This window comes from Charadrius vociferus, unplaced genomic scaffold, assembly GCF_000708025.1.
Source record: "Charadrius vociferus isolate BGI_N301 unplaced genomic scaffold, ASM70802v2 scaffold260, whole genome shotgun sequence".
Lineage (NCBI taxonomy): Eukaryota > Metazoa > Chordata > Aves > Charadriiformes > Charadriidae > Charadrius > Charadrius vociferus.
The window spans coordinates 536,823-548,020 of NW_009646410.1; the positions used below are offsets into that span (position 1 = coordinate 536,823).

The 11,198-nt window shown below is 49.5% G+C and overlaps 1 protein-coding gene across 1 annotated transcript in view; it reads right to left on the reverse strand.

The window, feature by feature from the left end:
- Positions 1-2,509: 2,509 nt before the first annotated feature.
- The window catches only part of TSEN54 (TSEN54 tRNA splicing endonuclease subunit), a 39,498-nt gene continuing 30,809 nt past the window's right edge, over positions 2,510-11,198 (reverse strand). Inside the window, exons 2-10 of the mRNA XM_009879933.1 lie at positions 10,090-10,206; positions 9,862-9,945; positions 7,785-7,883; positions 7,423-7,475; positions 6,972-7,070; positions 5,216-5,850; positions 4,600-4,660; positions 3,761-3,877; positions 2,510-2,660 (exon numbers count right to left, since the gene is read on the reverse strand). Of these exons, the coding sequence (XP_009878235.1) occupies positions 2,510-2,660; positions 3,761-3,877; positions 4,600-4,660; positions 5,216-5,850; positions 6,972-7,070; positions 7,423-7,475; positions 7,785-7,883; positions 9,862-9,945; positions 10,090-10,206 (1,416 nt within the window). The remainder of the gene's footprint in view (positions 2,661-3,760; positions 3,878-4,599; positions 4,661-5,215; positions 5,851-6,971; positions 7,071-7,422; positions 7,476-7,784; positions 7,884-9,861; positions 9,946-10,089; positions 10,207-11,198) is intronic.

The window sequence follows — 11,198 nt, forward strand, 5'->3', positions numbered from 1 at the left end:
GGGACCCCGGCCCCGGCCCAGCCCAGGGGTGGCGGACCGGGGAAGGCGACTCCCATGCCGCGTCAGACCACCTCCTCCTGGGTCTGTTCGCTCGGCTTCGCACTAACCTTCCTGCGAAAAAGAGGTGGAAAAGCTTAAGAGAAAGTTGAAGCCTTAGTTGGAAAGAGCCACACAACTGCCGCTGTCTTGCTGCACAGCTCGGCTGCAGACAGCCCGTGTCCTACCGCAGGGAACAACAGCAGAGCGAGGAATCAGTAGTTGTGTGGAGTGCAGAAGCAGTCCAAAGTCTGCCAACCCCTCTGCATCCGTGTAAAAGCTTGAAATTACCTCTGACAAGGGGCCAGTAATGGTCAACGTTTTAGCCAAGCTTCCAAAAGTGGTGGTTTTCAATTAAAATATTCGTTTCTGTCATCTTCTTGCAACAACCAGCCAATCTGCATCACAGGCCAAAATGAAGCAGTGGTATCAGTCTGCATCATAATCCCGTCCTGGTAAAGGCACCGTCAGATGGTGTGGTGCTGAGCAAGGCAGCCACAGTTTCTCAATCCTCCCTGCAGTGGTTATTAAACTCTAATTGTTTTGTGCTGAATCAGGGAGTCTGTGCCCCAGCGAAACTCACTGGGTGGCTCTTGTAGAGTTCATCGATACAATTCCACCTTGGCATAGGCAGATGAGACTGATTGAAATCAACAGGAGTTTGACCTAATTCCAGGACAAACGTGAGCCCTGTGGGTCAGACTGGAGCTCTTCTGGCTGTGCCTGTTCTTAGAAACTCTCTTCCCACTGCCTTTAATCTGCAAAACAGTCTGGGACAACGCTGAGGGCACAGACCAGAGCTGCCAACAGCCCCGGCGTTTGAAGAGGACTATCAGCACAAGCAGTGCTCGAAGGAGGAAGAAGCAGGGGAGGGTGTGTGGGAGCCGTCAGACCCTCACCTCAGCAGAGCCTTGATGACTTCCAGCATCTGATAAGAGGGGTGTGTGCATGAAACAGGACCAGGCGCAGTGCTTGCAGCAGATCCCTGCCACCCTGGGCTACGATACCTCTGACCACCATACCTCTGACCCTGCAGGAGGACAATGGCAAGGTGTCGTGTGCCAACAGGAACTGCAAGCGGACCCAGGGACTCCTCCAGGCTGAGTCACACTGCCCTCCCAGGGAACGGGGCAGCAGCTGGATCCAAACACAGACAGGCGTAGGAGCAGGGTTACGCAGCCACAGGGTTGCATGACCATGAGCAAGCATTCACCAGCTGGTGCTACTAGGGTCCCAGTAGCCTCCCCAAGAGTATCTATCTCCCTCTGCATAACTTATTAACATTTCTGCAGGAATTAAGAACCACACTGAGGAGCTCACACTGTTGGAAAAGGCTTTTTTATTGCTTAGCCTTCTCCCCATCTCCAAAAGGAACTAAAAAAATACCAAATAAACTGCATCTAAACCAGTTACTATTACAGTTCTGAAGAACCTCAATACAGAACGCAGCCATACTCAGCGTGCTTCTACCCACTGAGCAGACTCTCTGGCACCTGTCACTGGCACCTTTGCATAGAGGCTAAAGCAAATTTGGTACCTGGATATCCTCATGGAAAGCTCTCACAGTAGGGCTTCGAAAGCAATGATGTCCTCAGTTTGGAGCACAGCAGCCATAGAACTGGAAGGCTTATGAGGAATTTATAGCTTCTTTCTTTACTGAGGGATCTCTCACTTGCAAAAGACAAGACAAGGATCCACAGCCAGGAAAGAGGATATCAGGCTGAAACAGAGGGGGCTGCAGTGCAGCCCTGTTGAGACTATCAGATACAGTATGCTGATATCAGTGGTCAAACTTGAATATGGCGTAATGCTGTGAGGCCAAAACACATCTCAGCACAGCAGCTACAGCATGAAGCTGGGATGCCATCTGCAATGCTCTGGAGCTGATGAAATAGTGTTCAAGGCACAGTTGCCTGCTCTCAAGTGCCTGGAAACTTTACTCCAGGTGGCTGAGTCTTATGGCTGTGCCTTTTTCAGATCAGAATCTGATCTGGTGGTTGTTGGCGTAGCTGAATGACAGAGGCTCAGGACACCACCACTGATCTGATCAGCTTATTCTGTCCCTGATTGACCTCAATGCCTCTCCAACCATTGGACTGGTGTAGCACAGTGGTTCTTAACATGTGACAGGAGGATCATCAGCAAAGCATTTTCTAGTGGTCCACAGGTCAGCCAAAGATGACAGAGAAAAGGCAGAGTAGTGGTCCACAAGACAAGAAAGGTGGAGCAAGCAGCATTTATTCCAGTCCAGAAATGCCCAGCTAAGCCACACACATTTGTTTGCTATAAATATTGCTATTATGCCTGAGCCATCTTGTTGGGTGAAATCTGTAACAGCAAATTAAGTGGTCAACTACCCAAGGTTCCAGTTATCACAGGCTCCATTTTCTGTAATATTTCATTAATCAAGAAAGCAAATCCTGAGTAAAGCTCTTCCCTTCATCCCATACCATTTCTGCAAGTGACAGCAAGTTCAGTGATTAAGATCAACCGGCAGTTTGAATTCCTTTAGCGAATAAAAGGCAATTTCTCCGTGATCCACCAGCGCAAAGACCACTGGGACGTCCCCACTCTGATACGTAACCTGCTTCAAAGCCCGAAGGGACGGAATCTGCTCATCAAAGCTGCAGAGAGAAAAACATCCCGTTGTTCTCAAAGCAAGAAGAACACAGAGACAAAGCTGTCTTGGCCAGCAATCACAACCGCTCACTTTGGTCTTAGAAGTCGGTAGTGACCCTCCCCACCCCTTTCAGTCAAAGCAGGAGGCTGCCAGCCCCGAGAATACACTGCATGCCGGGAACTGGGAGCTGTCAAATCCTCTGCCAAAAACAAGGGCAACTGCACACTGCTCCACACTGTGCCTATTAGATGCAGCTCACAGGGCTACTGGCAAATTGCCAGCCCAGTGCAATCTTAATACCTTTGTGCCAGGAAGATCTTTAGGTTGCTGGGATCAACATCTGACCTGCTTTTCCCTCCTTTTAATTCTGAAGAGTCTGTTCGCTCATGAATGAAAATATTTATAAAGCAAGGATCACCCTACTTGCTCATGACAGACCTTTGTAAAACTGCGTTACCACCTTCCTTGCTCTGGCTACTGCAGCTGCAGAGTGGAGGAGGGACAGTTTTGGTATATATAAAAAAATTAGAAAAAGCAGAGACTGAACTTTGTACCTGCATATGGAGTTTAAGCATCGGATTCTGGATCCACCAAGAAAGGGGACACCTATCCTCTGTTCGTACTGATCTTAAAGTTACATTTGACAAAGATCAAAATACTAAACCCACGGCCCTGAGCCTGTAGCAAGCTCTGGGAAGGTATATCTTTCCAGAAATTCGTAAGGATCTGCACAGGCTGAGGATTCAGCTACCATATGGCTCCCTGCAAAACTGAGGTCTCCCTAAGTTTCATGAGCATTGCACAAACACAGCCGTGGCTTCTTATTCCTCACTCCAGTAACACTCAGACATGAGCAGCAACCAGATGACCAAATACTGTGGGCTGGGCGCAAGGGCTGGGGAAACTGTCAGCCACAGCCTCCAACAAAGGAGGAACTGAAAGGAAAAAAAAAAAAAAAATGTCCTGGGCAGGACCACCCTCGAGGGAGGCGTGCTGATGATCGGTAAAGCTCACAAGATGCTGGGTCATTTACAGATCATCAGGACTTCATTTCTGCAACAGCAACTGCTACGTTTCAGAACACAGCGTAAGACCCATGGATACCTCCGAACACACATCCTGACATATGGCTTCCCAGGGTTTGTCTTCTTAAACTTGGCCACAGCATCTGCTTGATACACGTTGAAGTCTATCTTCATGCCCTCTGGGTCCTCCTGCAGCCTACAGAAGAGACAACACTTCCACATACGTATGGGAATGAAATGTTCTGGGGTATAGATACAGCAAAGAGGGAGCAAAAGCTCTTGACGCCTGGCTTGTTTGAGCCCTTTGAAAGGCTTCACTCCTCAAAGGACTGAGGCTGCAACTGTTCTAATTACTTTCCAGATCTTGCCTGTAGTTAGACCAGAGCAAGCTCCCACCCCACATCTGCCCCGCTCCCATCTCTGGGAACCCCTGTGCAAGAAGCACCACCAACAGATACAGAAGCACGGCACTGCTCTGCCCTACAGGGACTCCACACAAACTCTTTGAGGCAGGAGCAGAACCAGAAGTCCCAAAGCCAAGGTTTCATAATCACTGCAGCAGGGATGGCAGCACATTCCAGGGATGAGGCATAGGTGAAATTCAACCAAACCTCTGTGGGAAATCACCTGGCTGGGGTGCAGAGAGGCAGTGGCAGGGGAAGAGAGCAACCCCGATGTTTTAATCGGCCTGGAACGCCCTAGCTCTGTTGCTGCAGGACCTGGTACTTCACGGAAATGTCAACCCCTCACTACAGATCCAACAGGGCCATGGAGCAGAGCACTGGATTCCCTCAGCATCCTGGATGCCAAACAGCTCCCAAACTGCTGCTGCGAGCGTCTCACAGACCTCACAAGCAGGGACAGTCACAAGACACCCCCACTCCCTAACAGCTAGGAGCTGGCTGGCTGGATACTAACCGGGAGGCTCCATCCAGGATGTGGGAGGGCTGCAGCACGCTGATCTGCTGGAGGAGCGCAGCTGGAAGGAGAAAGAACAGGAAAGGATCAGACTAGCTATTTCTCTCCCAGGGCACTCCAAGCACTCCACCACCACCCACAAGCCTTCCTCCTCCGACAATGGCTGGCAGCACCACAGTCACCACTGGCTACTTCAAAGACCTCAACTTCCTCATCTCCTCCCAGCTCACAGCCCAGAACACCCTGCAACTGCTTTGCATCTTGCTGGCCCCGATTTCCCATGCCTAAAAGCCTAGCAGGAAGGACTGCAATACAGTAGGACGCAGGGAATGGATTAGAAGACCTCCCAGGGCCTTGTTTATGCTGGCACTTGAGTGGGCTATAGAAAGAGATTGAAAGGCAGAGGACAAGCTTTCTTCTCCCTCCCCGTGCCCATGCCTGGGCTCCTCTCTGCCTGCTTTGCCTAGGCCTTCTAATGAGATTCTCCTTCTCAAGGTACTGTCCCCTAAACTGATGTTCAGCTTCTCCACACCATCCCTTTTGCTGTTGCATACCAGGCAATGTTTCAGAGTTGGGGGGGAGAAGAGGGTCCCAGTCAAGTTCCCAGAGCCACTACCTGGTGAGGTAGCTTCATCTGGCCGCAAAAGCGGTGTAACAGCTTGGTCCCAGAGATGTGGCGGTCGTTTCCAAACCCTCTGCCGGCTCCTCTGTGCCAGAAGGGCTTTGTACTCCTGCCAGTTGGAGCAGTGCCTCACCTCCCGGTCAGCATTGACACTGCTCTTGTACCTGCTCTCCCTTTCTCGCTGCTCCCTTTCTTTCCGTGACAGTTTCTCCTGTTTCTGATTGATGCGTGTACACCAGCAAGCTGCATCAACCTCCCTCCCCGGCACGTTCTCCGGCAAGAGTCCATTGTCAGGTGAGGGCAGATGTGTACATGGCTGGTCTGGGGCCACGTTTGGCAAGACAATGGTGGTAAAATCCCAGCGGGGTGCACGGGTGCCAGTGCTGCTCTCCTTATGGTCTCCAGCACGGCTCCAGGAGGGGCTCAGGGAGTCCTTTTGTCCTGTATCAAGAGGAACTGGGTTTGATTCTCCCTCTCCACTGCCAGCATGTGATTCCTTTGGCTGGTCTGACAAGGGTTGTTCATCCATGGGAAGGCAGCTGGAGTCTCCACAGTCATCTCCAGCTTTTTTGGAGGTCCCTTCAGCTTCTGGAAGGTCCTCCGACACCTTATATTTCTTCTCATGCAACCTAAAGACAGAAGCAACAGCATAAAAGACAGGGAGAGTGTGGTGGAAATTTATTCCCTTTGAATCCTGCTCCCTCACTGCTAACAGGAAGAACGCAGTCTGCCAAGCCTGAAGGAAGGACAGCAAAGGTGGTAGGAACCCCCAGACAGGTCTGCAAACCCTTTACAACAACCTGTTGGCTGGAAGGAGGGCGTTTGCTTGTGTGACAAAATGAGAAGGGAAAAAAGCAAGCCAAAACCAAGCAGGGAACGCCAAAGGCAGAATAAATTTCTCAGCAGTCCTGCATGAGGCTTGACTTCCATGCCCAGGAGAATCCCAGCCTTGATTTGTACAGACCAACATTTGCAACCTGCCACACAGCCTCCACACCCCGCATAGATTGACCCAGACACCTCCACACAAACATGATGGACTTCAGCCAAACCAGCACAGGCCAGGCAGAAACTTTCTTGCTAGCACCTCTTACTGGTACGAGATTCAGCCCCTGATGCCAGAGAAGATGGAGCAATTCTTAAACCATCAGTTTCATCTCTCAGTTCCTAAAATTTCATAACTCCTCAGGCACTGATTTACTTGTTAACAGGAAAGGACTTGCAGACCAGTCTTGACCTCCCTGTTTCTTAAAGGATGATGCCACCTACTGGAAGCTGTCATAATTATGAGCAAAATCACTAGTTATGTCAGATTCTATTTGCCTTTTGGCAATGTCTAGGGGCCACGTGCAAGGACCAGGACCCAACTATGCCCTCTGCTGTACGGTCCCAGCATGGGGTGGGTAAGTGTAAGATGTGCACTGTGGTCTGTGCGTTCCCTCTACAAAAGAGCAAGAGAAGACATCTGCCAAATGTTTCTCCTGCACTGATCTCTCTACCCTTCTATTTTGGAAACTCACCACTGCGGTTGGGAGACACAGGGGCAGTTTGTCCCTATTAGCCCTGCATTAAGTACAGATGTGACAAAAGGGCACACTGCAAAGAGTTCAGGAAAAGCACTGTACTGCTAGGGGACAGCCAAAAGCAGCTGTGCCAGACAGGTCACCCACAGCACAAAGGCCTGAAGTTGCTGTTCCCAAGCCACAGAGCCTGGGAGAAAACGGAAGAATGCTTTGGGCCACATCCTTACCGGGGGCTGGAACTCCTCCTCCTTTTGCGATGGTGTTTCCCAGAGCTCTGGCAGTGACTTTCCAGGTTCAGTTGCCTCTCGTAGGGAGACAGGACAGTGCTGTAAGGAGACACCAACACAGAGGCTGACAGCAGGGCGGGGCAGTGAAACTACCCTTCTGCTCAGCCCCCAGAATACAGCAACAAAAACCTTTTCTTCCAGGCACAGAAAATCGACAAGCAGGACCAGGATGGTCCTCAGTTCATGCCCCATTTCATGTTCCCAATCATTTCCTCTAGAGGGAGGAGCAAGGAAGGGTAGAGTGCCACTTTTAGCCTTTAATCCTCCCAAGAGATGGAATGCAGGGTCAAAGTTCTCTTCTCTGCCGTTCCACTGGGGCCATGCAGTGGGCACAGAGCTGCTCAGAGTCTTCAGAAAGGAGAAAGCAGCGTGGAAAGAAAAAGCTGGTTACCTGGGGTCGAATCTCAGTACAATATAACCCAGTTGCTTCAAGTGGCTGAACACCTTAGAGCAAAGGAAAGCAAGAGGGTTAAATGACTACCCTAAAACCAAACAATTTACTTCAGTTCTGCTACAACTGGGTAAACACAGTGTGGCACTGGCAGAGGAGAAAACACCAGGGTTAAGACCCAAAGCAAAGGTGGGGAAACAGGAACTGATCATCTGGAAGAAGGTAAGTGGGAAAAACTGAGAACGCCTCCCCTTCCCTCCCTAACTGTCCTACTCTGCTCTCAGCCACTGGAAGATGTTGTGTGGCAGAGGCTGGGGTCTCTGCCTTCATCCTCCCTGCAACAGCTGGAGGTCCCAACACACCTGGTAATGGGGCAGGCTCATTGCCTCCTGGGACAGCAGGATCTCGTAGGCTTCCTGGATTGACAAGGGCAGATCTCTGTAAAACAGCTGAACAGAGCCCTGCAGGGCAAAAGCTTGGTGATGAGAGAATCAAAGGGAAAAAAATATATGCAAGCTCACACCCACCGGTCTCTTCCCACTGGTCTCAGCACCCTCCTTCACAGGATACCCATGCCTCCCCATGTGCCACCTGGATTAGTTACAGTCCCTCTCCCATGCCCAGTCCCCCGTCCTGGTTTTCACAGTCAGGTAAGAAGTTCCCACCCACAGCTGTGAGCTCCTGCTCCAGTGCTGCATCTGTTTGGAGGATGCAGCTGGGAGCACAACACTCAACTGTTAAAATAATCAGTGCTTTGGGAGATAATTTTCTTTAACTTTGATGGTCTCAGTGATTCAGGACACAACACAACTACAAAAACATTTAGGACCAGCACAGCTGAGAGCTGGAGCAGAGGACAGCATCCTCAGATGCCATCAATTGGCCGCTCCTCGGAAGCATTTACTGCAGCCCCAGTGATCCCACAGGTAGATTTCCCAGGCAGTAGCAACGAACCTCCAGGAGGCAGTTTTAGGCTAGCTTCTTTTTCCTCTTTTTTTTAAATGTGTTTACTCTTAAACAAAGAAAACAAAACACTAGGAACCACACCTCTCCCATGAGATGGGCTAAAGGCATCTAACAGGTCTTTTCTGCTTCTGGGGAGAGATTTTGTACTCTGCAACTGACTAAATTTTAGTTTCATGAATTTGTTTACAATCTACTGTTTGAAAAATTGCCAGAGGCAAAAAAAGCCCTCTCTTTGCAGTTAGGATTTAAGGCATGGCATCAGATGCCCATAATGTGATTAAGTTTTCCTAAGGGGAAAAAAGCGCCCCCCTTTAGATCGGTGCACCTATTCTACTGATAACAGGCTTCGGTGGAGAGACAAAAGAACTACTCTCTACAGCAAAGAAATCCAACTGAGCCCTAACCACCATTTCTGCAAGAAGAGGAGCACTGAATGCAACCTGGTCTCACGCCCCTGTCTGCCACTTTTAAATTTTCTTCTGCCATATATACTGGGAAGTGATGCCAAGTAGCAACCCCGAAGATCTCTGCTTAAGTGTAAAGCGTGTACAGCACTGGCTGCTATGCAACTGCCTCTCATGCAAACACCCTTCACATGGAAAGATCTGATTTAGTGCCTAAATTTGGCCCTACCAAGCTGGAAAGAGTTTCACTAATTACTATCAGCTTCCTAGAGAAGCACAGAAAAACTGTGCTAACGAACTTACGAACTCCGTCACTGCAAAATATCTAAGATACACTGGATAAGGGAGGAAGTCAACTTATGACAGAGAAGGCACTGACCAGTCTCAGATGTCCTCATTAACTGTACACCAGTTATGAGGAAAAGGATTTCTCAAGTATCAAACATTTTATTCCAATTAACTCCTGCAAGGAACAGAAGATAATGGTTTGGTCTCGTTTCCAGAAATTCACAGAACAGTGACTTTTCCTGGACTGTGGAAGTTCAGGTCCCTATACCTATAGATTTCGGTAAGGAAGTAATTGATATACAAATGTGTGTTTCATCTCCTCCAGAGCAAGAACGTAAACAGAGATCTCAACAGAAAACTTCGTAACACGCTCCTCATGCTTCTCTCATTCTGATAAGAGAGCCGATTTATTAGCTGTACTAACAGAAATTCAGATCAGCTAGAATTCTCCTAGTCGCCACTCTCAAATATGACATAGGAATGGGTTAAACACGATAACAGCAGGATAAACTGGCCACCAATCCAACTAACACGCACTGTCAATGACACAGAGGCTGCTTTGGAGTACAACATATGAATGTATGGCCTGGAGACAAACTCCATCACCAAACATGCTAAAAGAGATGATTCCTCAAGAACCAACTGTTCATCAGCTGCTCAAAGTGCAGCAGGGACCAACACAAGTCAAGCGATTTCAGACTTCAGTCTAAAGCTGCTTCAGTTCCTCCAGTCATTCAGGAAGGACCCAATGTCCCCATCCACACACAGGTATCCTACTTACACACTCCAGCAGGTATAGAGCTTCCTCGGGCAGCAGGCACTGTTTGCCATGCTCTGTGAACCCCATGGTGTGCCAGAACTTCCCCTGGAACAGAAGCACAAATCCGTGACGGGCTCTGGCTGTTCCCTGCTGACAACCAGGCTCTCTCCCATTTCAAGAAGCAAATTAAGGAATCTGCAACAGCCAGCGGGAGATGATGGCACTGAGTACACTCTGCAGCAGACTCACCGCAGGGGACTGCAGCTCTACGATGCCCTGTCCTGGCTTCCACTCAGCTTTCACCAGACTTGTCCTGAGAAGGTTAAAGATTAGTTTGTTATTACTACCGTGTCCTACTATGAACTCCTATTGTAACAACACAACAAGCTCAGGAAGGTACCAAAAGGCAGCAAACTTCCAGGTGGCATTTTTTACAGGGTAAGGCCTTAGAAAGACATCATCCTCTGGATCTGGCAGTAGCAGCTGATGATTTTATCACCAACAACTAGTTAAGAGCATCTTCAGCAGCACTGCAGACATCTGTCCATAGGCTACAGCAGCCTGCTGGAGGTGTGTGGCCATGATACATCATACAATGCTGCTGCCAAGACTCAAATCGCGGCATCCCACCCACGTGGTCTCATAGGAAAAACTTAGTAGCTGAGAAAAAGTAGAGGGCAACTTTGCAAGAATGCAAATGTGATTTTCAGCAGCTGGCTCAAGGAAACAGAAGCTAAGACCTGTAGGGTCCGCCACAGACTTGCTCTACAGCTTTAGTCAGTACCACAATTTCCCCATCTGAAAGGAAACCTAAATCCATCCCGTTGCCCTCCCATCCTGAGGGCCTCCACTGCTGCCCCAGACACACATTTATGGATGTACCTGAACAAACCCAACTGTGCCAACAGTGGAAGGTAACGGTCCGCCCTGTCTGACCTGCCTGTCTGCTGGAGGTCGCTATTCTCCCTCTGAAGCCACCAGTGGTGATTTTATGTGAATAGTGTCTGCTGCTACTGATCAGTGCCAACAGAGAAACTGTTACCAGAAAAGAGCAGGCCAAACAGGGAAAGCATGTGCCGAGAGATAAAGCATGAAAATCTCCTGAGAAATTATAAGCTCCAGAGACTGGTAGTGCTGCTGAAACCACCAAAACTGATAAACCAGGGACACCGAGATTCGGCTGCATCAGCACAAGGCCACACATGAGCATCAGCAAGGGGCTGTGGATCTGCAAAGGCTACAGGATTATGCACACACATGAGAAAACCAAGGGCCCTTTGAGGGACTTTCTGAAGACCCACACCGAAGCCACTGGAGCGCCAGTGCGACCCTCTGCTCCCGAGGGAACAGCCGGGGTG